General features: G+C 39.2%; 1 protein-coding gene across 1 annotated transcript in view; it reads right to left on the reverse strand.

The window, feature by feature from the left end:
* cntnap2a (contactin associated protein 2a) overlaps window positions 1–26,722 on the reverse strand; it is a gene marked incomplete at its 5' end in the record, with an annotated part of 288,241 nt that overhangs the window by 134,924 nt on the left and 126,595 nt on the right. The window contains 5 exons of the mRNA XM_080050610.1: window positions 2,008–2,192; window positions 3,178–3,328; window positions 3,613–3,665; window positions 9,146–9,293; window positions 24,636–24,829. Of these exons, the coding sequence (XP_079906736.1) occupies window positions 2,008–2,192; window positions 3,178–3,328; window positions 3,613–3,665; window positions 9,146–9,293; window positions 24,636–24,829 (731 nt within the window). The remainder of the gene's footprint in view (window positions 1–2,007; window positions 2,193–3,177; window positions 3,329–3,612; window positions 3,666–9,145; window positions 9,294–24,635; window positions 24,830–26,722) is intronic.

Raw genomic sequence — 26,722 nt, forward strand, 5'->3', positions numbered from 1 at the left:
ATGCATTATATATTTTTCCACAGTGGTAGGTTTTTTTTTTCTTTAACACAAAGCTCTGAGAGAGTCAAGATGATGACCGGCAGTGTGCAACACACACACACACACACACACACACACACACACACACACACACACACACACACACACACACACACACACACACACACACACACACACACACACACACACACACACACACACACACACACACACACACACACACACACACACACACACACACACACACACATATATTTCTCATTCACGCTGTTGAATAGATTTCCCTGAAGATCCCTTAATTCAACAGCTTCTGTCTAATTGGACTGTGGTTTGTCCTGCCCCATTTCTCAGTATTCTACTTAACGCTGGAGCAGATCAACCATATTAGCTATGCCTGCTAAAGGTTACACACACACAAACAACCATATATGAATTGCATGCACACGCACGCTCACATTAAACACAAGTCCAAATCACACCTATTATGCATTCCGAAATCAATTTCCTGTTTTAGGTATTATTAGCTGGACTTTTTGTATTCCAAACAACATTAATTATGTGAGCTTTATGGATTAGTGCAACAGCACAGTGTAAAACCAATATTTAATTTCCTGTGTGGTATCCATGCACTGAACAGGCCGGGAAGCCGAAACTACCACAAGTGATGAGAAGTTGTTTAAAATGCACTCGCAAAATCCGTAAAGCACATAAGTACGGTTAACTAATGTAAACACAGAAGAAAGCAGCAATTCTGGGTTCAAACCTTTTTGTGCTCAACAGAAGTGGATGCAAGTAGCCATGAGCAGTTTGGAAGCTACACAAAGCTGAGCGGCAGAGTCACTTGGCCTGGTTTAATTCTATTCAATTATACAAATTGAATACTTAGTGTATTTCATATCTACAATCTATTCAGGATACGTTTTTGAGTTAAATCAGGATTGCCTGAAAGAAAACTTGATTTTGGGTTTGAAAACCAAAAGGTGCTTAAGAAAACAGCAAATAAACAGCACCCAGCAGTTTCGGAGGGTTGAGATTTTTATCTGAAAATTGCTGCATTTGCATTAGCAGATACTAAATTCTGTACCAGGACTGTATCGGGACTGCTCAATGACCCCATATCAATTATTTTCTCTGGGATTTTTTTAAAATTGAGGACCAAAGTTAATTTCTATCATTTAGTTCCGAAATACAAATACACCGCTCCTCAAAAATTAATGAAGCAAAGCCTGCAAGCTGGTTCAGGCAGACTAGTCTAGTCCACCACTAAATCATTCATCAGGCCAAATATACTGCCAATGGTAGAATTATCAACATATAAATTCCACCGGTTGGCATACGCTGCCAGTTTTAGTTGTACAAACTATTAATGTAGGCCAATTCTCTAAGCATTGAAAAAGCCAGTTTCTCTCTCTCTCTCTTTTCTGTCAATCCAGCACTGCACTATGTGTGTAGAATATCTATTTTCAACTTTATTAAACTGTTTATTAGTTAACTAGGCTAAACACAACTCAACATTCTGTTTCTAATATCATCAGTGATCCTCTGATGATTGCTCCCGATGGTTCAGAGAGCGCCTTGCATGGCAGCTTCTACCATCGGTGTATGAATGGGTGAATGTGGTAAGATATGTAAAGCGCTTTGGGGCTGAGAAAATCGGCTAGAAAGCGCTATATAAGTCAAGTCCATTTACCATTTACCATCAGTGATCCTCTGCATTATACCAATATGTACATTTATTCAATTTAATCATGCATTGCAAAAACAGAGAAATAAGAGCACATTGTTAGTTTCTGTCCATCCTTTAGCAAACACAAATGCATTTCAAAGCCAACATTAGCTCCAGAATTGTACTGTGCCATCATATAGACTTTAAATAGTAAATCCCCTGACATGTTTGTGCTTCTTCCATGGTTAAAAATGTGTTCATATTTGAACTTACATGTGAACTTCAATCGAGACCACCAGCCTGTTTTCCTTCCCCTTTGCTCAGTATGAAATGCTTCTCACCTCATAGTCCAAATCGAGATGGTCAAACTCTCCGTTGGTCCTAAAGTGCTGCGTGTGTCTGTCCAAGGTGAAGTTGACATTTCGACGGTAGCGCTCTATCACCACTGAGTGCCAGTGATTGTCATCCAAGAGGCTTCCGGTGGTCACAGACGTGTGACCCAGGATAGAGCCATACTGATTGCTGCCTGTAATTAACACATCATAATAAGATTAGTTAAAAAAAAGTTGGGCACTGCCAATGAAGTAGCATATTATGGTGAGCCCAATTTTTTATAAGAATATGTTGGGTAAAATATTTATGAACAGTTGAATATGCTTTTAATCTGAACGCTAAAGGGCAACAACATTGATTATTTATAAGTGTATTCATTTATTTACATTTACAGGGATTTGCCAAAATAGCCAAGAAATGGTTTAGTACTTCACAGGAGGAAAACTGACTATACCATATAGCATAAATCAATGCTGCTCTTTGTGCATGTTTCACATATGCACAATGTTTCCTTTCAAATGACATGCATTTCACTTACAGCACAAACTGTTGGTATAAAGTACTATGCTTAATTCTGTTGCAACACTGGGTACGGGAATGCACCACTGCAATTGCTGCTTCTGTGCAGTAAGGCAGTAAGACACGCTTAAAGGTTACAGTTAAAGGTTCTGACAGCAACACAGCAGGTCGACGATGAGTGATGGCTCACACACCTATGGATTGTTCAACAACAAGCCATGTTGTTTATAGTATAAAGGGTAAAAAGAGGAGGCTGAACACTTAATCCTTGCTCCAAGACAATGTTTGCTTGACAGATATAACATGCATTTACATAACATAAGTTCAGGATCATTAACGATAGTATTATTCATTTGACCTGTCAAGGTGCTGCAAACACGGCTATAGTGATAGCTTTACCTGGGTATAGCTTTGCCAAATCACTTAAGCATATCATTTCCACAATTATAAGACTGCTTGAGTTGTACTTACAGATACTTTGTGATATGGTTTTACAAACAGATATTGAAAATCTTAAAATTTGAATATATATCAGAAGGTAACACATGCTTAATACCAAGCCAGCTACATCAAAAACATTACGGCAGGAGGGTCAGCATAAAGGTAAATGTTGCTTTGCATTATGTTGTCTAAATAAAAGACTTGTATGTGATGCCCACCTAGGTTTATCTGCAGCAGCAGCTTGGCCTTTTGAAGCTCCAGTGTGATGTAGTCTCCCTGCTGGCCCTCCCCGTGGAGAATCACTCCCTCGCTCTCTGACGTCTTGAACCTCAGCGCAATCACATCCTTAATGATCTTCATCTTCTTCACCTGCACACACATGAACAAACACCATGAACCCCTCATGGCTGCTTAGCCACACAGGTGTGTCATTTTCAATTTCAGAAAAAAATGTTTACATTGGTTACCACAAAAATGCTTGCACTTTCCCAGGTCCTTGCTCATTTCCCATCGTATAATTTTGCAGATTATATTAATCTGTGGATTTTTAGGATCTAGCCTTTACGTAATGGAATAATCTTGACAATAGAGGGAGGTATACTTATAAACATAGAAAACCATACATAAAAAAATTAAATGTATTAATTCAGTACCTTGAAACGATATGAGATTACACCCTGTCCATCAAAGTTGATAACGCCCGCCCCTAAAAAGATAAATAGAAACAATAGAGGTACAGAGTCAGAAAAAAACATGGACATACAAGAAAAAGACAGGAACATAGTGACAGTAAGAAACAGAGGGAAAAGGCAAGATTGAAAGGGGTTAGTTATTTCACATGGGGAAAATCAAGACCTTCATCCCAAATTGACAAATAGCATACTGAAGCCAACACTCTTCTATGACTGGGTGAAAAAAAAAAACATTATACGCCTATGCTTGAAAGCTTAGTCAGCTGTGGTAATATTCTAATGTCCGTACTCACCATCTGAATGCAGAAGAGGTTTGTGTATTACAAATGTAATCTCTTCTGTTGACTATCAGGCATTAGAGGCTTGATAGTTTCAAATGATATTGCACCCAATGGAAGACATTCTGACATGTCACAGTATGAAAGGCACAAGTGTTATAATAAAATCAATGATGACTTCGCTTTCAGGGTCCTGTTATTGTGCATGTTGTGTCACTGCCTCATTTTACTGGGATAATCAAATAGAAGGAGCCCTTGTTAATGATAAAAGTAACACCTGTGCTTCTCCAATCAAAATGTCTGCTGTGCCTGTAGCAAAGAATAGCCTCGTTTTCTTTTAATAGTTGCGATTTACATGCGAAACAAAGCTGTTGTGTAGAACATTGTTAGTGAGCAGTGACACTTGTTCACACATTAAATAAATTGGTTCCATTGTCATGAGCCAAAGGGTCCTTCATTAGAATTATTTGGGAACTTTATTAAAATGAGCATTTTTGACACATGGCAACTTCTGAAAATTGAATAGGGTGAATGATAAGATTTTTGGTGTGAAACAATGAAACACTGTCATCGTAAGAAAACAAACCTAAGCACATATGAAACCACCATGCGTTTTACTGATGTTGGCTGATTACTTGAGCCAGCTTCAACCTGAGCAGATGTCTAATCTGTGTGTGTGCAAAGGCCTGTAAAAACATAATTAACTACTTAAGTATAAAACGCTACACATATTCTTTCAATGTAACAGGAGCTGGGCTTACCATACAACTACAGTGCCACTGAAGTTACAGATAAACGAAATATCTTCAGTTAAGAAGCAGAACGATTTTAACAATGCATTTAACTCTGAATAAGATATGTTGCATGTAAAATTTAAGGTACATCCACGAAAGCAGGACAGAAAAGAGACAGGCGATAGATAAGATGACATCTTGAGAAGAGAAATAAAGAGCAGTGCCCCTCTTGAATCTGACTAACATCACCCCAACTGTTCAAGTGGTTAGCAGTGTTGATTGGTTGGAGAAAGCAGCGAAGAGGATACAGCCTATGAAAAGATAACCGAGCTTTGGATGGATCAGATAATTTTATATGCAGACACACGCATGCTCAGTCACGCTGCCTCTCAATCTTTCCTGCTCTCTTGCTTTTTCACTTATAAGACACACACACACACACACACACACACACACACACACACACACACACACACACACACACACACACACACACACACACACACACACACAGCTACAAAAAAAACACTAAACTAAACTATGTAAAGCCTATCCTTTCATGATAAACACCTGGAGAGGGAGGTTGGAGGAAATTACATGTTTCCTTTGTTCTAACTTCAATGCTTCCCAAATGATCCCATGCTGTCTTATCTGTCACTGGGTAGAAATACATACCTTTCCATCTCTATCACTTTAGCCTTCTGGCTTGTTATCTCACTAGATTCTTGTTCTCTTTTTTTCTACTTCATCATTCTCAATTGATTCCGTCTTCTCCACAGTTATTTCATTTGCTTCTCCCTGTTCTATTCCGTTCATTTGCTCAGTCCCTCTCTTTCTCTGGTTCTCTCTCCCCGCCATCTTCTTCTGTCACGTTTATGGTGCAAACAGTGGTGGTAGTTGACAGTTTTCCAATTGTTTTCTGAGATATTGCAGATCTGGGTGTGCTGCTCAGAAAAGAGGGTTGCCAGACCATTTGAGTGCTTGATGTCAAGGAGAGAGACCTTATGGAGGATGTAGGGTCTTTTTCACCACCTGCAGACCACTATGAGATGCCGAGAAGGAGCGAGAAAGAGGGCGAGAGGTTGACCCACTGTGATACACAGTACCAGGGGATGACTACTTGGTCGTGGCAGCTAGGGCAGCTGTCAAGACATGCACCCAAGATGGCATAGGTTTTTAGAACCTGACCCAGGGGGCTACGCCACCAGACATTCGAAGCAACAGATCAGGATTGAAATGCAGAGGGAGATTTGGACATTCAATAAAGACAGCTGCATGTGAGAGCCAATTTAGTCTTTGAATAAATTATACAGAAAGCCGTAATCGGGGTCTGAAAATTACAATTTGATTTCAGTTTATCCCTATAATAATCACTACACAGTGGTGACTGTGGGTGTGTAGAACTACAAACAGAAACTTTTGAAAAGCTATGAATGGCAAAGCCAAATAATCTCACTTAACATACTTTAAATCATAATGTAAATTAAGATTGTCCGATATCCCTTTTCTGCCCCATTTCAACTCTGTCCCTACACTGTGAATAAAGCATAAAAATGCCCCAAAAAAAATCAAAAAGATTGTCCAAAGCTGAATGTGTATCCATGGCAACATTTAATTATAGGCTAATAATAAGTGGCTAATATAGTGACTGTAAGCACAAAAGCAGGTCACTGACACTATGACCTACCTATATTCCTAAAAGTTATGCATGCTTTAGATATATTCAAAAGTTGAGTATTTGTATGTTTTGACCGTTTTGATTATCTAACCCTAACCCTAATACTTCAAACACCAAATGATTTTTAAGTAATTGAAAATAATAATAGATCTATTCAGAATGAAAACAATTGTTGGTATAAGCCCTGTATCATACGCCCCCGTTTTCTTCATGCTCCCTGAGCCCGAGGGCTACAATGACACTCTTTCAGCTGTTTTAATGTGTTTCTTATGTGACTATCCATGAGAAAAAACCACATAAGAAAGTACAGCTTTGACAGGTGATGATACATCATCCTGACAACAGATTCAGAGCATCGCTGGCATAAATAGGGCACAGGTTGAAGTCAGATGTGAAATTCTATTTGCGTGAGAGATTGCGTTTGTTTTAGAAAATTTAATTTGTAGTATGTGTTTCTGTTTGACTCCCCCTATCCTCTCACACACCAGCTCCATTGCCAGACTCATTTATGAAATAATTGATTTTTCTGTTGATCCTATGTTAATCAAAATGGAAATGAGCATGTAAATTCCACAGCACGGTGGATCACGACTCCCTCACCGCCTCTTGCTCTGGCACAGACGCAGCGTACACACATCTTTTATTGCGCAGATACGTCACAACATGTTATTGCATTTAATTGCCATACCTTGCTTAAGACTAAGAATGATCATCTACAACCAACATGTTTGGTGATGATGCTGGGAACACAACATCTATATGTATCAGCCTCCTCCGCCTCCTACTTCTTTTCTTTTGAGTTTTCTGCCTTTATCCTTTTTTTAGTTGTTGATGCCCAACACTGTATTTCTCCTCTCTCCATTACTGGATTGAGGGAGCAGGACAACATATAAATAGAAGTAGTTGATTTCTAAGAGAGCTGGAGAGTTGTGGAGGGAAGGGCAAACAGATGAAGAGACAAATGGATGACTTCTCATTTTGTAACTGAACGCTGAAGAAAGGAGCAGTGACAGTGTAATCATAGGAGAATTCCGTGGCCTTCAAACCACTGCTGACAGACAGCTGAAAGATGACGCACGGAGCCAGGGGGAGTGTGTGTACGTGTGTGTGTGTATGTGTAGGGGGGCGTGTGCAAGTGTCTCTGTCTGTCTGTGTTATCACTGATATCCGACTTGTAAGCATGTGTTCTTGATTGTGTATTTATTATGTTTTCTCATCAGACGGATGTCAGGGGGTGGCGGACAACATTCATAATATGTCAGAAGCGCAGAAACTCACCGTGCTTATTTGGCCTTGAGAAAAGATGTTTTTTCTCAATATTAACAATGTTTACCTCGAACACTGTCTACCAAAATGGTCTGTCAGTCTGTTGAATGACAGGATACTAAGGCCAGATACGTGTTCAAATAAAGTGTCTTATTTTAATCTCGGTAAGCAGAGCTGAAGAACAAGGTCGCAGGCCAAGATGAAGTCAGCCCCGGAGTCCTGAAGGTCTTTGTTAACCAGCGTCTGAATGTGGAATTCCGACAAAGGCTCTTTTAACCTGAGCCAGGAGAAGGTTCTAGTCTATTCAAAATGTTGTTTGTAACTGAAATACCTGCTGGTGCTTGACAGTCAGCATTAATGTTGTGTAAGCTATTCATCGTTCCTTCATCCCTGTCTCTAAAGTTGAGAAATGTATCATGCTGAGACTTAGTTGAACATCATTCTTTTATATACAGTTTATTTGACTTAAATAAAATGTGCCTTTAAGAAAGTGTAACCTAACATTGATGTGACACATTTAGAGAATAAAAGGGAAACCATCCTAGTCAAAAATGCAACAATAAGTTGACTTTATTAAAGCAGCCCCATGTATCAAAAATAAATTATTTTGTAGTTAAAGTTGTTAGTGAGTGCAGTTGCGTTTTTGCTGGAGGGGACAGTTGATGGGTACAAACTAAAAGTAGGCAGGAGTTTGTGTTTTATTGTTTGGTGGATACATATGTGCATTTATTTATGTTTTGTTCCACATCTTGTCATCCTTATCATAACTGGCAAGATGTTCCTTTAACACTGGAAGGAAATGAGACCAGGGAAATATAATCAAAGGCCTGAGCACTGACTAATATGCAACACATGCTGTTGCATTCACACACACACACACATGGACACACATACTGTTATCGCATCTCTTTGGAATGAAAGATGTACATGTGTCACTTATAATAGTAATTTATGCAGAGCCTTGATTGAAAATTGTTATCAAAAACAATTTGGCAGCCTTTAATAGAATGAGAGCAAAGAGGCTGCAAGAGTCAGCTCCCTGGATGATACATTTATTAGAAAGCAAGTGGATGTGCGATCTGTACGTGTCTTACAGTCTTTCACTGTGCTATGCATATTTCTGCACATTGAGTTTTTTATTTCACATTTTTTGTGTTTTATTCATACACAGAATAAGCTCATGAAGAGAAAAAACCCTATTGTGACTCATTAAGCTGTCCCTATACAAATATTAAAGTTGTATTCCTTACAAATACACTCGTTGTACGGAAATGTTCTGATATAATCAGGAGAGAAGCCACCGAGTGACTTTAAAACTCGAGGAAGGCAAATAGGAATATTCTTAATACATTATTTTTTTCCCCTGATAATGTGTTACAAATGTGAGACTGCATATGGGTTTGTTTGTAACAGAGAAATATAAAATGTTAGATATAAAAAGACAGCAGAATAGAATGTGTGTGTGTGTGTGTGTGTGTGTGTGTGTGTGTGTGTGTGTGTGTGTGTGTGTGTGTGTATGTGCGTTTGACTCCACTTACAGTAGGAGCAGCCATAAACTTCTAAGCGGAGACCAATCCGTCCTTCCTCGCTCCAGTCCAGCGGGACGAGCCTCAGGAATCGCGCCACGATTCCCTGCTGGAGCTCATGGCGGACTGAGCTCTCAGAGTTGGAGTTCCCAGAGAAGGCCTGTGAACACAAACACAGACACGCAGACAATGGAATTAAATACATCAAAGCCACCCGCCTGAAGTCAAACGAGCAGCTTCGGGACTGGGAGCAAAGAGTATTCGTTCCACTCGCCACATCCTTGTCCTGAAGCTGCACATACTCTCAAAACACACAAAATAATTGGACTCTACATATTTTAAATGGCCGCCCCTAAAGACATTCTGACTACAGGGGAGTTGAAAAGGAAATTAAATATTGTTTTCAACTTGAACTGTTATGTAAGACAAACCATTGTATATTAAGGCTGATTTCTGGGTCCCCAAAGCTTTTTTAACTGACAAGGTTTACATCCCCTTGCCATATGCGCTGTGGTCTAGTGAGTGCACTCTATGAACTCCCAGCCTCTACAAAACAAACTACTGTACTGTCTTCCATCAAAAGAAATACGTAAGCCAGTGAGAACAGTTTTTGTTCAAAGTCAGTTGATTTATTTGCACGTACAAACAAATATAAGGGACAGAGTCTTTTTCTTTGGTGTAAAATCTCATCAAAACAATGCAATGCAGCTTAAAAAACACCACTTAACTTTAACAAGGCCTCCTGTGTCTGGAGCAGCACCATGGCAGTAATTCACCAGTGGCACCCAACAGAGCCATTTACTGTAGCACACTTGTACACACTTGGGGTGTTAAGACTTATTTTAGTGGGTTTCCTTGAATTCCCTATGTCTTTGTCACAACTATTGCATTAATGCAATACGTTTTATACATACAGTACCTTCTATCTAGATAAAGTGATGCCATTGGTAAATGTTGTTAGAGAGGGGTTAATAGTATACTGTATACATGTAGTATGTAAATCAAATCAGTTCTATTATATAGCCCAATATCACAAATAGACATTTGGGCTTCACAGTCTGAACACAATATGACACAGTCTGCTCTTCGACCCTTAGGTATAGTATATCCTTGTATTTGTATTCACACAGTAAAAAAGGAAAAATCCCATTTATTTCCCAGTTTGGCTCCTTTTTTCTCATTATTTTCTCTCTGCTCCGTATCCGGCTCAGTATCTCTTCCTTCATTTGACCTGGCACATGATGGAGGGAACCTCTAACCACCCACTAATCCACCTCACCACAGTCCCACAACAATTTTGACTTCTGTGCTTTGCCCTCCTCTCTGACACAAACATATGCAATGCCTCTCTTGCTCCACATGCTTTCCCTCTAAACACATATGCACAGAACAGTTGCCATTAAGCATTAGGGAGGAGCATCATTAATAGCCTAGCAGGAAACTAAACGAGAGCAAGACACTAGAGACAGCCATGTGTTATCCTAGATAAGACAGGTTTGGGCAGGGTAGTGGATGAGCGCAGAGGGGGAAAACAAGCTTTGCTCAAACGGTTTGCTTTGAGCTTACTCCTCAGCGACCCAAGAATGTACCCCTGAAGATATGCTATCAGCAAAGGAGGAGATGGTCAAGAGTTCACACTAAGCTCAGAGCCACTGAACTTCCACTGTAGCCAGGGAGGAGTGGACATGAGGTGAAAAGTGCTTCCATCTCCTCTGTGCCTTTTCCTCACATGCATTTTTTTATCTTTATTTATCCTGGAAAGGTTAACTGAGCGCACAAACACAAACAAACACACACACACACACACACACACACACACACACACACACACACACACACACACACACACACACACACACAGACACACACACACACACACACACACACACACACACACACACACACACACACACACACACACACACACACACACACACACACACACACACACACACACACACACACACACACACACACCTGTTTATTAGGGCCTTGCTTCAAATTCACACAACTCCACATGAGTCACAGCCGGGGAGTCCTTCAGAATACTTTAACTGCAGCTTCTGATCTCTGCAGGACCACAGGTCCTGAAGATCTGGGATTAGTGATTTGCTCAAGGGCAGCTTTGTTGTTTTCAAGTGAGAGGGGCTGCAACTCATTCACACACCCACAGTACTGTGTGCATGTCACCAGCCATACACATGACAGTGTACTTGTCAACATAGGGTTTCTGCTGGTCATGTTATATTCCAGAGTATATTCATTTATTAATTGTCTAGTGTTCTCCCTCTCTCTGGTTCCAAAGGATTTAAATGATCAAATCCATGTTCACGAGCACACACTGTAGAATAGCTTGCTTGTGTGGTATTTCTTTACTTTTCCTGCATATCCGAAGTCAGATAAACTGTCAAATCTTACCATACACAGATGTTACTACTAAAACAAGGCTATACAGCTCCGGAAAAAATTAGAGACCACCCTAAATGTTCAGTGTCTCTTGTTTTACTCTTTCGAGGCATGTGTTTGAGTACAATGAACTACAACACTACTACAACATTTCTACCAAATTCACAATAAAAAATATTGTCATTTAGAGCACTTTCAAGAAGTTATGTAGAAATTAAGATTTAAGAAAAATCCAGACATGTCTCTTAATTTTTTCCGGGGCTGTAAATCTGCAGTGCTGCAAAAGTTTGTATCCTTGCTTATAAGACTAGCTGCTACTTGATTTATGAGTTGGGGCATCGATGTGTTGTGCTAAGGCACATTTCTAGGTTTGCCATACCTTCAAATTGCCAAGACATAAAAAGAGCATCTGAAAGAAGCAAGACTGGTTAAGGATGTCCTCAAAACTGACAGATTCCTTTGATTATTGTGGCTAGCACCAGCCTGTGAGTTGTTAGTACATTTCTCAGACTTTCTCTATTTTGCTGTCAAAGCTTCTGAATCCTCCGTCATATACTGTGCTCTCTATTGCATTTTCCAAAATGCCTGTGGTCCTGGCTCAGGATTTGTAGCACAAAAAGCAAAGAATGATCAATTTTCATGCACACATCGAAGCACGTATGCACATATACAAACGACCGCCCACACACCACCTTGCCATTTAAACCTTTCTGGAACATTTAAAACCTGTTATCACCCGTGAGCTCATTTCATAGTTGTAATAATATAAATATAAATATAAAAATTATAAAATAAACAACTCTAAATATTGTATAGCTACTCAGGATTTAGCTGACTGCCAGCAGAAGACTGACTTAATAAATAAAAAAAATAAAAAAATATTGATGCTAATATTGAACTTTCCAGTTTGATGCTTTTGCAGCACTTTCTTTTTTAAACTTTCGTGGTAATAAAGCCCCTTTGAATTGAACACAGCGAGAACAAAACCATTTTTCAGGTCCTCTACCCCCTCATCCCGATTTTCCAGTTTCCTTCCTTTATTTCTCTATTGTGCTCATCCCGCTATTCCGCACTTATCTTTGCTTGGCTGAATGAACAGCTCAATTCAAAAGGAATTATTATGCAGAGCGGAGGGCAGAAGACAGGCTAGGGAAGAGAGGAGTAGGAGGTTGAAAATGAGGAGAAAGTTGTGGATGCTTAACACCTCGCAAGACACTGCTTAGTCAACCATTTAATTCCCTCTCAGTCAAATCATTGCAGCAAACCAATGGGTGATTGGGAATTTGAGTGTGTCTGTGTAACTATTAATAATGTAGGGGACTGTGTGCAAGTGCTAGGCAAACTTTAGAGATTAGACACTTTGACATTTTGTTTAATCAAGAACTAGGGTAATTTACAGCAACAGAGGCCACAAAGTGCCTGAAGCAACTTTCAGTTTTAACTCAGTGTATGTGTCTGAGTGTTTGTGTGTTCATACATTCCTGGATGTGTGATTCTTTTCAAGTTTGAGCCAAATATTGATGTATATTTAAACATCAAACTACTTTTAAAATGCACTGCAGTTTTCCATTAAAACAAATGCACTTGGGACGTCGACTAAAAAATATTGACTTCTTTTTATACTCAAGTAAGGCTATGGATACAATTCAAGAATACTAAAAAATGAACATGCTAGTAACTAACTAGCAGTTTTCTCAGATTAGAATCAAAACAGAGCAGAGCTGACACATGATTTCAGCAAAGTTTGAGATCAGTAGAGGAAAAGCAATAAGGGGAAACTTGACTTTGAAAAGCAAAAATAATGAGGCAAGCTGAAAGCCAGCCAGGCTCCTCGTTGGGCATTTGGACCACAACGGCTGCTGTCATTCAAGAACGAACAAACAAAAAACAAAATCACTTTACTGCAGCTGGTCAAAATATCCCCCTGTGATCTGCTCTGTCTCACACTGACGCACACACAAACACACGTCACTCGCCATGTATACAAAATACACATGCATGTTGGCATGCTAGTGCCCATACACACATCCTGGCATTCGCACACAAGCACACACACTTCATTATCTACTTGTTCAGCAGCTACCCCCCTCCTTACACCTCAGTCACCTTCTTATTCTCCATGGCTACACGTTTTTCATTTCCTGAATATGCATCCGTCTTTTCTATCTGTCTAGTGTCTGTTTGTGTATCTGTGTTTGTTGTGTGTGTCTCTGTTTTGACAGCCAGAGACAGGCCTTCCCAGAGAACACATCTCCAGATACCGAGGAACAACAAGTGAAAGCTATTCTGGTTTGTGTCTGCTTGTTGCTGCTGGACCCTCTGTTAGACCAGCCCAGAGTCTGGGGCCATTGTGTGCTAGTGTGTGGACTTTTGTGTGTGCTCGTTCCTAACAGAGACAGGGGAAATCAGTCCGGCCTGGTCTGGTCTTTTGTTTTATCGACAAGCGAACAGGACAAAATAGAAGGAGGGCCATGGAAAAAAATGTGTTTCTGTGAACCCCTGTGGGTGGTTGTGTTTGTGTGGGAATGTGAAAAGAGGACAAACTGTACTAATGCTAATTTTAAAACATGAATCTTTAAACTGTTTTAAAGATACAGGAAACTCAAGTGAATACTAAGAGTTTTATTGTAGAAAAAAAAATAGAATAGAATATATCTAGTAAGAAACACAGGCTTATTTCAGAAAGAGCCATTTGATTTTTGATTACATGAAGTTTTCAGAGAGAAACACATCGTAACTTTGAAATAGTAGTTATAGTAAGTAAGACCAAGGCAAGTGTAAGTCGGCAACAACAAAACGGCACTTCAGCCTCCGTCCTTTTAAAAAAGTCTTTGTAGACTGGGCTTCATCTGCCCAAGATCCAAAGCGGTTTATGAACCCCAAAAGTCAAACTTAAATATCTTACACCTTGAACATCACAAGTCCTGAGTGGACCAATGTTATTTGGGGCCTTGGCTCAGTCTAATTGTACAGCAATTGGGAACAGGCCTAAGAGAACAAAAAATAAATTCTTCATCTCCTCTGGCATAACCACTTCATGACAGTTGCTCAGAGATTTAAAATGATGGGCTCCACAGTCAATTGAGCTTCCCAGTAGGGATGGAGACCTCAACCAAGTTGTAAATGGATTTTTGATCCGGGTCTACTGCTCCAGACGGGCTGAATAAGGAACTTGAATAAGGAGCTTGGGGTGGCTGTGGTACAGGAGGTAGGGCCAGATGTTGACTGATTACAGGGTGGCGGTTCAATAACCTCTTCCAGTTCATATGCTGAAGTGTCCTTGGGCAAGACACTGAAACCCAAAATGACTCCCCGTTTCCTAAGCGGTTACTTGCTGCCATCTGTGCATGAATGGTTGATTGATTGTGTTTCAAAAACATACAAATCCATGCAAAAAACTTTGGAAATTAATGCTATGAAATATTAACCTAACCATTAACTTGACTTGCTGTAACCTGTACCATGTCTGTTAGTTCTTGATATGGCTATGATTATCATTTGTTTTTTATCAGGTCATGATTGTCCATTCTCCCTCTTTCTCTTCATTCTTGTTATAAATAAATGTTTCATCCCTAAATGTGTAATTTATTTTCATTACACATTTAGTTTTATATGCTTTTGGGCATTTGTTTTCTGTGACTTAAATCTTTAAATAAAATGTTGTATTTGTGCCAGCAAGGTGCTTCCAATGTTCATCTCTGTGTCCATTACAGCCATGAACTGGAACTCGGCTCCTCAGTTCTCTCTAAAGCCTTTCCACAGACTTAAATATTTGTGAATGAATTACTGTAAAAACAATCAAGTAATCCAAAAGAAATAAACTGCACTGTAAAAATTAGGAATCATTTTAGCATAGGTCGGACCATCATCAGTATTTTCCTAGCCACAGACAGACAGACAGACAGACAGACAGACAGACAGACAGACAGACAGACAGACACACACACAGGGAAAAAATGTAGCTTTAAGAGCCCATTAGTCAGGCTTTGAACATTTTGCACCTTGTCTCCCCTCTGCTCACCAGGGACCCACACTGATGGAGTGAAGCTGCCTCACTGGCACTGCTATAAACCTCAAATACCACATGGAGCTAAGTCTGTGTGTTTGTGCATGTGTCTGCTGACCCTTAACTAACTCATGCCTTACATGGGAGTGTATCTGTGTTTTGACATGATTTCTGAGGAGGGCAGCAATTTCATACTCATTCATGTACCATGACCATAATTCATGACCTGTCCCTTACATAACATCGCCTACTAAGGCCCATCATAGATGTTAGTAATCACCACCGGTTTGATGACCTAATAAAATAGGTTCTTCCAAAGTGGCTATAAGAATGTGCACTGTTTTTATGAAACCCTATGATAACATTGTCATGGACCACAGACAACGGAGTCCATACCATGGAAAGGTTGTAATTTCACTTTCACTTTTAGTGCAATGTCTTCTCTGTCACACGAGTACAGTGTTCATGTTCCAAGATAGTTCTATTAAAATTGCACAGCAGCCAGTCAAGTTGTACCACAGGAGACTTCCATGGCCCACTGGGAGGTGTCCTCTCAATCTATCTCAATTCATCATCCTTGTTATTCACACTCAGCAATTTTTAATTTCCACACAACCCTTATCTGAAATGGAGCAAAGTAACATTAAAAAGGCTGACATTCAAGTCCTGTGAAGTCACTGCAGCTGATCAAGATACGGAGCTGAAAGTGAGAGGAGACTTTTTTTTATCTATGTAGATGAGAAAAAGTCTTAAAAGTTATATCCATGGCTGCCAGCAATGAATTCATCTGTGGTGTGATAAATTATGTTCAAACATTTAAACTTTAATGTTGGATGTAATATACATTTACAATGGGAAATGGAAGCAGTAGTCGCTGTGAGAAAGTGGTGTGTTCATGAACATGTTTTCATGCCTGGCTGGTTACCTCTTGGCAAAGTATGTGCCGGCTCAATAGGGGTCAGGATGAAAACAAGATGATATAATCTATTAATACACACATCAAACTGAATGCTTAACCTCTTAAAGCTTATTAGCTCTCATTAATATCAAATGAGTGCAACTAATTTCCTCTAACGTAAATCAATTTCCTTTGATCCCGATCCCAATCTGTCTCATCAGCTGGCAACTGTTGCTGTTTGGTTGGTGGCAATGGATCATCTTGCAACTTGATTTATTACATAGAATCTTAGAAACCACTGGCTTGAGTTCCTCAATGCACAGCCAAAATGTATTTGTCTTTATATAACATTTTATAATAAATGTTTATCTCCAGAAAGATAAGTATGAGAAAAATAACCATTGAAGGCTGCTCTGACAGAAAAACAATGGCTGTTATCTTATCTGTTGGTGGTATTTGCAGAAGCAATCTGTTGACGAAATATATTTCCTATGATTGTATAACATTTTAATGCTAAACATTCTGTTCACCTCACATTGAACTCTGGTGGACAACACTGTTTTACTCTTAGCCTTGAAGAGTAAAACTGCCTACTAAGATTTTGGCTCTATACAGATGTATGATGTATTCATGTTCATGATGGTTAAAAGTTCATGGAGGAGAACTCCCTAAAATCTCCCAGTGCATTGCTTGATTACAATCTATGAATTATTACACCTGTATCCTGTGAGAAACATCTTCTGTGAAACACATACACACAGTTGGTTTTACACACACATACCGAAGACCAAGATGAAAGAGGGGGAGACTTTATGTACAAGGTCAAGTTCTTGAATCATCTCATGTCTCCGTAATTAAAACTCATCCCCCAGATCTTGCTAGAAACTCAAGGACCTGGACACACGAACAGTCTTGTTCACATACACATTAATTGTCTGCTATAACCTCTGCTGTTTCTGTTCAGCCTTTGTATTCAACCATGTATGCAACCTGATACATTGTTGTACCCTTGCTTTGCTGTCGCAAGTAAAAATCTACCAGACTTTGAAAAATGCCTGACTCAATATCTTTATTTAAAACACTTGGGTTTTTGATAAAATAATTCCTGTATCACAATCCCTTATCATTCACAGAAAATATTTCACTCTATTATCAGGACTACAAGGAGAGAGTAATTGGTGTTAAACAGCACTTAGTTATAACCGCTAATGTTGTGCATGTGGTCATCTTCAGATAGCAGCAGTATGACGGTTTGGGTGGAATGCTTGGCTGGTTGAATGAATTAATAAGTCAAACATCTGAGGGTCTTCTTAATAGCAGTTGCACTTAGTGTGCTAACTAGATGGTGCAGCGATAATTACAGTAAAGAAATGAATGACATCTGTTTAACATAATGATTCCCCTCTCCTACTCCTGATACTATCACAATAAATAAAACTATTCATTCTCTCTCCCACCCATATGAAGAATTTCTATTGTGAAGCATCATAAGAAAAGAAACACTTAAGTCATTCCAGTCTTATCATAAGTGAAGCTTAAAAAATATTATTGTGATATGATACTCACTTAGAGTACCATCTAACCACAACATCCCAAGCTCACCTCAGGGACCTGTGTTACAACTCTCTCGCCATGTTTCCTGTTTGTCTCTCATATTGTGAATGTCCAATAAAGACAACATTCGTCCTTTCTCCCAGCAAAAAGAATAAGCTGTATATGAGGTTTGTAAATGTACGTGAATCCTGTAGGAGTGAGATTGTTCATTGAGAAAAAAGTCCAGAGGTTTGTGCCAAGTTCTGGTGAAACAAAGGAAATCTAAGTTACTTTCTGTTATAAATTATTTCAGGATGAGGCTTTTATTATTGATGGAATGAGTATTGAGCAGAGCTAGTTTCTGGTGACGTTGCTTTGTGATGGGTAGTGAAGATTGAGGAAGGGGAATGAGATTGGACAGATTCACATGTTGTCTGTTGTGATGACCTAATGAGAAAGTTGGAGTAGGCGGTGGATGGGAAGCTCTGCGACTGATAATGGTATATATGTCGATATCCCATGGAGAGGGTTAATGATAATTTCTACTCTCAGGAGGCGAAGTCGGAAAAGGATGTTTCAGGGAACGGACAAAGGATATTAGAATTCAGTCACATGGAGCGGATTGTACAGCGTGCTGCAAGTTACAAGCTAACATGTGGCTATCCATCCAGTCGTGGTGGATTCCATCTGTCCTGAAGGAAGAACAATCCCTAAACAGATAATGATCAATACAACTAATTTGTTTGCCCTTTTTTTTTCATTGTCTTTACACTAACCATTGTATATTTTTCTCTTTTATGTATTGCTGTCGTTGTGGCCCCTTGCATTGATGTACACTTAGTTTCCTTTCTTTCCTTTTAATGTAAAACATTTTTTAATCAGATGAAAGGACATGCAGGAGAATTTTACAGCCAAGAAAGACACCCAAGTTCAAAGAGTCAAGGATGTTTCCATTGCTCTGGTTGCTTTTCCTTTTTACAAGTGACTGTGAAAATGATCAGATGAATACAGTAAGTTGCAATTTCTAAATGTGAGAAGGTGGAAGTAAAACCATGTTCTCCAGTACCAGCAAAGATTCAGAAACTTAAAAAGATCCTATTATACTACTTTTCTGGTCTTCATTTCTTGTTAAAAACTGCTCTAGAGCAACCTGACACGAATCACATCACAAAAAACTATGTAGATTTTCGGGACACTCTTCCTCTTACCCTAGCGAGCACAGCAGTCTCTCTCTACACACTGCTTTGAGCTTCTCCGCCCCTCCCGCCCCTGCTGCAAACCCCACTCCGTTGTGATTGGTTACCTTCCTTCCAGCAGCAGGAAATTTTAAGGAAGGTGGGGGCATGCAGCCGGAGCTTGCCTGAGCGGCAGCATTACCATATAAAAACATAACAGAAACGACCCCAGCGTGACAGACACAACCCGGAAATTTGAACAAGTTCGGCTCGACCGGCTGCCATAGTTTTTAGTGCTCTACATAGCCACCCCAGACAGTCAGCAGGGAATATGTCGAAATGCATGTACGTAATTACTTGATACTCTAGTATGGTTAAACATGACTACAAATCATTATAACAACGTTTATAGGTCATAAAAGTCGAAAAGTATCATAGGTCCTCTTTTGTTTTTTGCATTTATATATTTTTATTGTCACAGGCAATTTATATCCTCCAAAGGGGGAATCGTTGCATACAATCGGTATATATCTACACATACCTACATGCATATACACCTATACAAATACACATACATATATATATATATACCTATACATACATATACACGCATACATACATCCACACATGTCCACATACATGCAGATCTTCCCAATGTATTATACAGATTCACACCGTAGTTGTTTCCGTAGAAGAAACAAAAGATATGTTAAAAAAAGATTATAATAAATCAAATGTCAGTGCACGGTCAAGGCTCTGCAGACTGGCATGTAAACAGTAAACCCCTTAGTACACCCACCTCATGGACAGGTATTGGGTCATAAGAAGACATTCTCTGATCCCAACCGAAAGAGAAAAAAACATCTAGAAAACAAACTTTCTCGGAATCATCGACTCAACCCCATGTTACCCAATGCGTGCATATCATTTCCTGCAACACTTTTTTATTTTTTTTCCCCTTTCCTTTCCCCTCCACCCCCTCCCCTTCCTCTCCTCTTTAAACAATGAACACAATTAGCAATATACAAAAAAAATAAAAACAAATAAAAATAAAAACTCAAATAAAAAGAAGATAAGTAAAAGAAAAATTACGTAAGTAATGTAAGTAATGTACACTTAAGTTATGACTAGGTTTTATCCACTTGAATTTATTTATCATTATTATTATTTTTTTTTTTATTATCTATTTATTTACCCATTTTTATTCTATTCATTTATTTAATTATTTATTTTTTCCCCTTCTCTTTTCTTTTCTGTGGAATATGCTAGGTCACTGTCTATTGTTAATGTAGTTCAGGAATGGGTTCCTCTTTAAGAAATTATTATTTTTCCTTTTGAAAGATACATTAATTTAAATGAATATCAGAAATGCAGAAACCTGTTTAGGATTATGAACTGTATTGTAGACCTGCCTCCAAGGAAAGAAAAATATGTGTCAGGATTCAGGGATTAAAACAATACGTCTGTCATGATTTATGACCCGATTTCTTCAAGCATGGGCCAAAATGGCTCACAGGCCAATTGACAAGATGCCAAGGTCGGTAATGTGTTTTCACGCACAGTGGCTTGAGAAATCATATGCCACTTATCTCAGGTTAATCTCCTTTTTCTCAATGATGTCGATTTACAATAAAATATTTATTCCATGATGTGTTTTTGCATTGCATGTTGTTCTAGGTAACTGCTGTCTAGTGCCAATACATCTGGGCAAATATTGCATGCTACATGTATTATTGAATTACTGTAATCATTTTGCTCAATAGAACATCATTTGTGGTGTTTACATGGTGTAGCTTCTTTGCTTACAGCACTATAACTAATGCACTATTTCTCCTATACGGTATGATTTATGATGTCACCTACCCCCTTACGCCTAAATGCAGAATATGAATGCAGTATATCTTTGTGCTATTCTCACACCTCTTACCAGGTAGAGGCATATGTAAATGGGATGTGAGAATGGGAAAATTGTTAGTTTTTTTCTGAACACGTAACAATAATACTTTATGAAAAAAGAAATCATATGGAGGAATTTATGGGTGTAATAAACCTGTCCAACATGTACTGTATAGGTAAAATAGTGTTATTGTTCAATGGTTTAGTGAAACACCATTATTAATATGACCTTTTTTGATCCTGTGTCAGTTTAAGATTTGCTGCCCTGTGCTTGTTTATTGGATACATACATTACTGTCAACTGACCCAGCGTCCTTGCAGCTTTAAGCTTCTCGTCCAGATGAATAAACAATCCGTCAATGTGAAATAGGGCCCTCTGGCATTGTCTGAATAAGAGTTATGGTAAACAAGTGTGTAGAGGCCAGGGAAAATGTTACTTCAAATGTTTGTTGAGTTTTAATTTGCTGTCAGACAGTTTTTTTTTCCTCTGCTTTCACAGAATTCACTTCACACCACATTTACTGTAGCTGTCCCCCCTGAGACACACATGCTATCATGGTGTCTGAACTGTGGAATCAACCTTATATATACTGTATTGCAGTTATTTATTTTCCCTTTGACACACCCTTAACGGTCTCTGCTCAGCTCTACCATGTCGGCGGAAGACAGGAGAGAGGAAGTCAAACACCATACAAGCATTAAAACATCCGGAATTTCATCCGGAATTTGTTTCGCAATCAAGATACACTGGTGAGAATTGCTTTCCATTATTAATATGGACTTAAAAACTGTTGTGTAATGCAACATTGTGACAAGAAGAGGTGCTTGAACCACCAACCCTGTATTTAGTGGACAACCGGCCCTGCCTCCTGTACCACAGCCAACCCCAAGCTGCTCATTCAAGTTCCTTATTCAGCCCGTCTGGAGCTGTAGACCCAGATAAAAAATAAATAAAAAAATGACTGAATGCATTCACGTGCTGTCCTGTTTCTCTTTTGGCACATCTATGCCAGAAACAAAACGATCAAACAACATCATGGAAATGCTAATCAACACCTTGTTCTATTGTGAACTGGTGGTAAAAAAATACACTCTCCATCAGTGTTATAGTATAATGAGAATTCAGCATGAAATTATCTATCTACAAATGCACAAGATTACCCAACAAATGTTCCCCTATCAGAATGATTTGTGAAACTGATTTATGTAGTATCGAATGCCCATTGTCGTATTTTATAGCAGTTGGTATTTTAGTCATCACAAAAATACATCAATGTCATTTAACTCCTTAGTAGTACATTACAAACCTTTTATTTTTTTTATTTACTTCTCACAAAACCCATACTGCAGTGGCAATGTCTTTACTGAATCATAGTCACTACAGGTAGGCTAGCATAGGCGTTGTTGCTTAGACTGAAAGTGTTCCTCTCAGTTTGACAGTGAAAGAGTTAATTCATCAGTGTGGAGTAACGGCAGGCAGTGATTGGTGGCAAAATGCTCCCGAAAAACAACCTTCATGCATAAGACTGCAGGACAGGTGGTTTTCTCTATGTAGGATCGCTGTGTGAACCTCATCCAGTGGTGAATGGGATTGAGCCGAATGTGATTGAATAGGCTGAAACAAGGGCTGATGGTAGAAATGTGTGTATGTGACTGAGCGTGTGTGAAACATTAACTTGACCTGAGCACCCTACCATCCCCACCCGTCCCTTTGATCAATAGCACTGATAGCTCCAACATTATCACCACTTACACACAAACAAACACATACATATTCACAAAAAAAAGGTTTTAACTCGTGCAGAGGCACATGGTTAGCTTCGGTACGAGTAAAAGTATGCAAGCATGTATGTGTGCGTGTGTGTGTGTGTGTGTGTGTACCCCAAAGCCTCTTCTAAATAAGACAAGCGACAGAGAGAAACAAATGGCTCCAGTTTTTCTTGTTACGGGACTGGGGGGTTATTGATGGTATATGCCCAGCTAAAAATGATTGGCTCTGTATTTGTTTACATAAGCAATATTTTTGAATTATAGTGGCAATACATTAAAAAACAATATATATGTCATACATCTAGGCAAAACTGAAAAAAATTGTGTTATAGTAACAAAAACATCAGAGAGATGAATGTGTTTTGCAGAAATATTAGAGGCAATGAATCAGGGCTAATGGCAGAGGGAAAACACTTATAAATAAATAATCTCTGTACAATTATGATCTAGCACGCAAAAACAAGAGCTTCATTTACTCTCAACAGTAAAAGATCCATATTTGTCACTGCACTAAGTCCTAAACAGTGCTAAAAGATGGAATTAAGATAAAACCATTTGGGGCTGAATGCTACGCTTAATACCCACTGACATAAATGCACACATGCAAACACTGTAACCATTTGTGTGTATGAAAACACACACAGCGCGCGTAATCCTGCGGCTGGTAAACAAGATTAGCCAACTTCACAAGTTGGATCTTTCCACACTCAAAGTCTGATGGTGCACATGAATCTTTATGCAAGTTCTATATGTTCTGAGGAGAGGATATGCCTAGGGCCAAGTCTCCTTTTTGTCATTTGGTATAACAAGTGAATCAATGTTGTCTTGCCCTGTCAGAGCAGAGGTAGGAAAGCCTTAATTGCACAGCAGTGTTTTCATGAATACAGTTTGAGGGACAGAGTTAGTCAAAGCATACTCAATTAAGCTTGTCAGGAAAGACTTCCTCCAGCTTACGTAGCATCAAACTGCACAACTGCTGTACCAAGTGCACCACTGAAATGCATATTGAAATCTGAGGCTACACAGTAGTTTGTTAAATGTTAATGTCATGGTTAGACTAGGGTGTGGTCTGTACAAAACGCAGAGAGAGTTTAGCTGCTGCAGCTCACAGAACACGCAACAAGCTCAACTGTCATTTAATAACAGTGGAAAGAAAGCCAATTTAATTGCAGTGCAGAGGTGTATAATGACAACAATCAAGTAAATAAATGCTTAGTTGCAATGTTATTCATGACAGGGCCTCCTTTTTTCAAGCTGAAAGCCCATCTGCTATCACCTTTAGGCCTTTAACAAAAAGCAACAGTGTGATCCATTAACCCATTAGCTAATTATCCCAAATTGTCAGCTGCCCCACTCAAGTGCTTGCTATCAGTGCAGTGACAGGTCTGCTTGTTTGGATTTAGTGACGTTGACAAATATAGCCAGGGAGATCACCTCTATACAGTGTCCAGAATGAAAGTGCTAATGGATCATTTGCACATGTTGTTCTTACACTTTATTTTCCATCCAGAACCCATCAGTGCTTGAACACAGTCCTGGGTCGAGATGTGACATTTAGTAAAAACTGAGCTAATTAATAGATGAATATGTATGTGCAACACGCTGCAGTGGCACTGTGGAATTTTTGCTGCTCCTAGGTTAAGGGAAGGTGAAGCCTTCACATCTTAATAATAATGACAAGACAACAGTTTATTAATGTTTTACTAAAAGTGAAGCGTGATTTAAGTTCCTATTCAATCACAATACAAATATTTCCCTTCTGACCACTTTTTTTATGACATACATCGTGATTAGTCTTGACATTCAATTTTGACTCACCCAAATGTTGCCATCTTGGTGATAAGGTTTCCAGTTCCTTCCTGTGTCACTGTAGAGGAGTCGGTACCGTATTGTCCAATCAGAGCTGCTGTAGCGACCCTGCGTCGCTATGGCGCTCACCTGTTTTCTTGAACCCAAGTCCACCTGTAGCCACTGGTAATGGTCACTGTCCAGAGGCGACCATCCACCAGCACCTGTAGAGTAAGACATTTGTGTAATGATTGACAAGTCAAAGGTTGTCTATGATCTCTCTTTTCTACAGTCAAATGACATGGCCCATGTTTAAATAAATAAACAATTTGTTAAAAATACTAGAATATATGTTTTTCTTCAGTGTATCTTATCAGCAAACACTGCAAGTTGCACATACACATACAGGACAGGCAGAGAAGCAGCATGGTGCTGCTATGATGGCATTGTACAAAGGGAATGCAGAAAAGGCCTTTGCACACCGGGCGCGTTTTATTCGTGCGATTAATCTGTTAATTAACGAACGTATACAGAGTCAATACAAGCTTTCACACCAGCGCTGTCATATCGCATCGCGAATTTGCGTTTTTTATTTTTTCGAACTGAGTTCGATTTTTCTAGGACGTCGCTTCTAAAGTGGGACGCGACAAAATTCACATTTCAAAACATTCGCTTTTACGTTGCGTTTATTCGCGTCGCGCCCGGTGTGCAAAGGCCTTAAGAAGGTTATAGTTTGAGAAAATCCACTACCCACATGACTAAATATATATTCAGTTCAGCTCAGATACAATTGACAAAGAATGGATCTACAATTAGAATGTGTGGACTGCACTTACTTACTGATGATATATTTGTTTTTACTTACAGAGAGTAAAACAGGCAGAGATGACACATACTTTGGATATGTAAATAAGTGAAAATGCAAATACTGTCAACTAGCACAAATTCAATCCACTTCACACTGACAGTAACCTATGGCTATCCCCACTTATTTGCAGTTAAACTCTGGTTCAACATATAAATCCTTGAGTGAAGATCAAAGTAATTGTTCACTCTGGTGGAACATGTATTCATTTTCAGTGCACACATCTGTTGGAGTATCTTTTTCCATTAGTCTCAAACACTTACAATAAACACAGGGGAAATTACTTGTTTAAATATTAAGAGTGACATTTTTTGACCAACTCTTTGCCCTTTTCATATAGGAGGTTTTCAAATACATACAAAAAGGCAGCTCCCTAGTTGTAGGTTTATCATCTCCTTTACAGGGTTGTTGCACTAAAGTTGGAAAACATTCTACCGAGGTGAAATATTGCTTTTAAGAAAATGACTCTCTCTGAAACCACCAAAGGAGAGTGTTTCAATGCTAGTTCCCCATGGCAACACTTTTGCCTGTTGCGATATATTGCTGTGTTTGACTTGTAATCCCGTCAGTAGCTGTGAGGTCTTTGTGCTTGCCTGAAACCTCATGGCTCTGCCTTCATCTCCAGACAAACACTCATGTGTGCTCTAATAGTGAACTCACCCAGGTGTCTACCTGAGGCAGACCTGGATGTTGCAGGTTCAATGAGCCAAAGGTTAAATGATGCAGAGACAAATAAATGTGAGAAATACAAGAAAGATGAATTATGGGTGGAATACATAGAGACTTTTTGCATTCACACACACACACACACACACACACACACACACACACACACACACACACACACACACACACACACACACACACACACACACACACACACACACACACACACACACACACACACACACACACACACACACACACACACACACACACCTGCCTCTGTAAAATGATGTTTAGGAAGAATGGGTGGTGGATTGACAGCGGACTTGTCCTTTGATTCTTTGTGCTTAAAAGAAAGAAAAAGTTAAAAACTGAATGATTAACAGGAAGAGATAGAACAAAAGAGAATTAAAAGATTAAGAGAGAGGGATATAGTAAGAACAAGAAAGTACTAGAATGAGAGAAGAGCACCAAGTGTGTTGGGGGAGGCATGAGAGAGATGATAGTCATATGATAAAATAGAGGGTGAGGCGGTTTGCAATGTATCCCCCCCCTGACAAAAAAACTATATCTTATCCAATTACAG

The sequence above is a fragment of the Ammodytes marinus genome, assembly GCF_949987685.1.
Source record: "Ammodytes marinus genome assembly, chromosome: 21".
NCBI classification, from domain to species: Eukaryota; Metazoa; Chordata; class Actinopteri; order Uranoscopiformes; family Ammodytidae; genus Ammodytes; species Ammodytes marinus.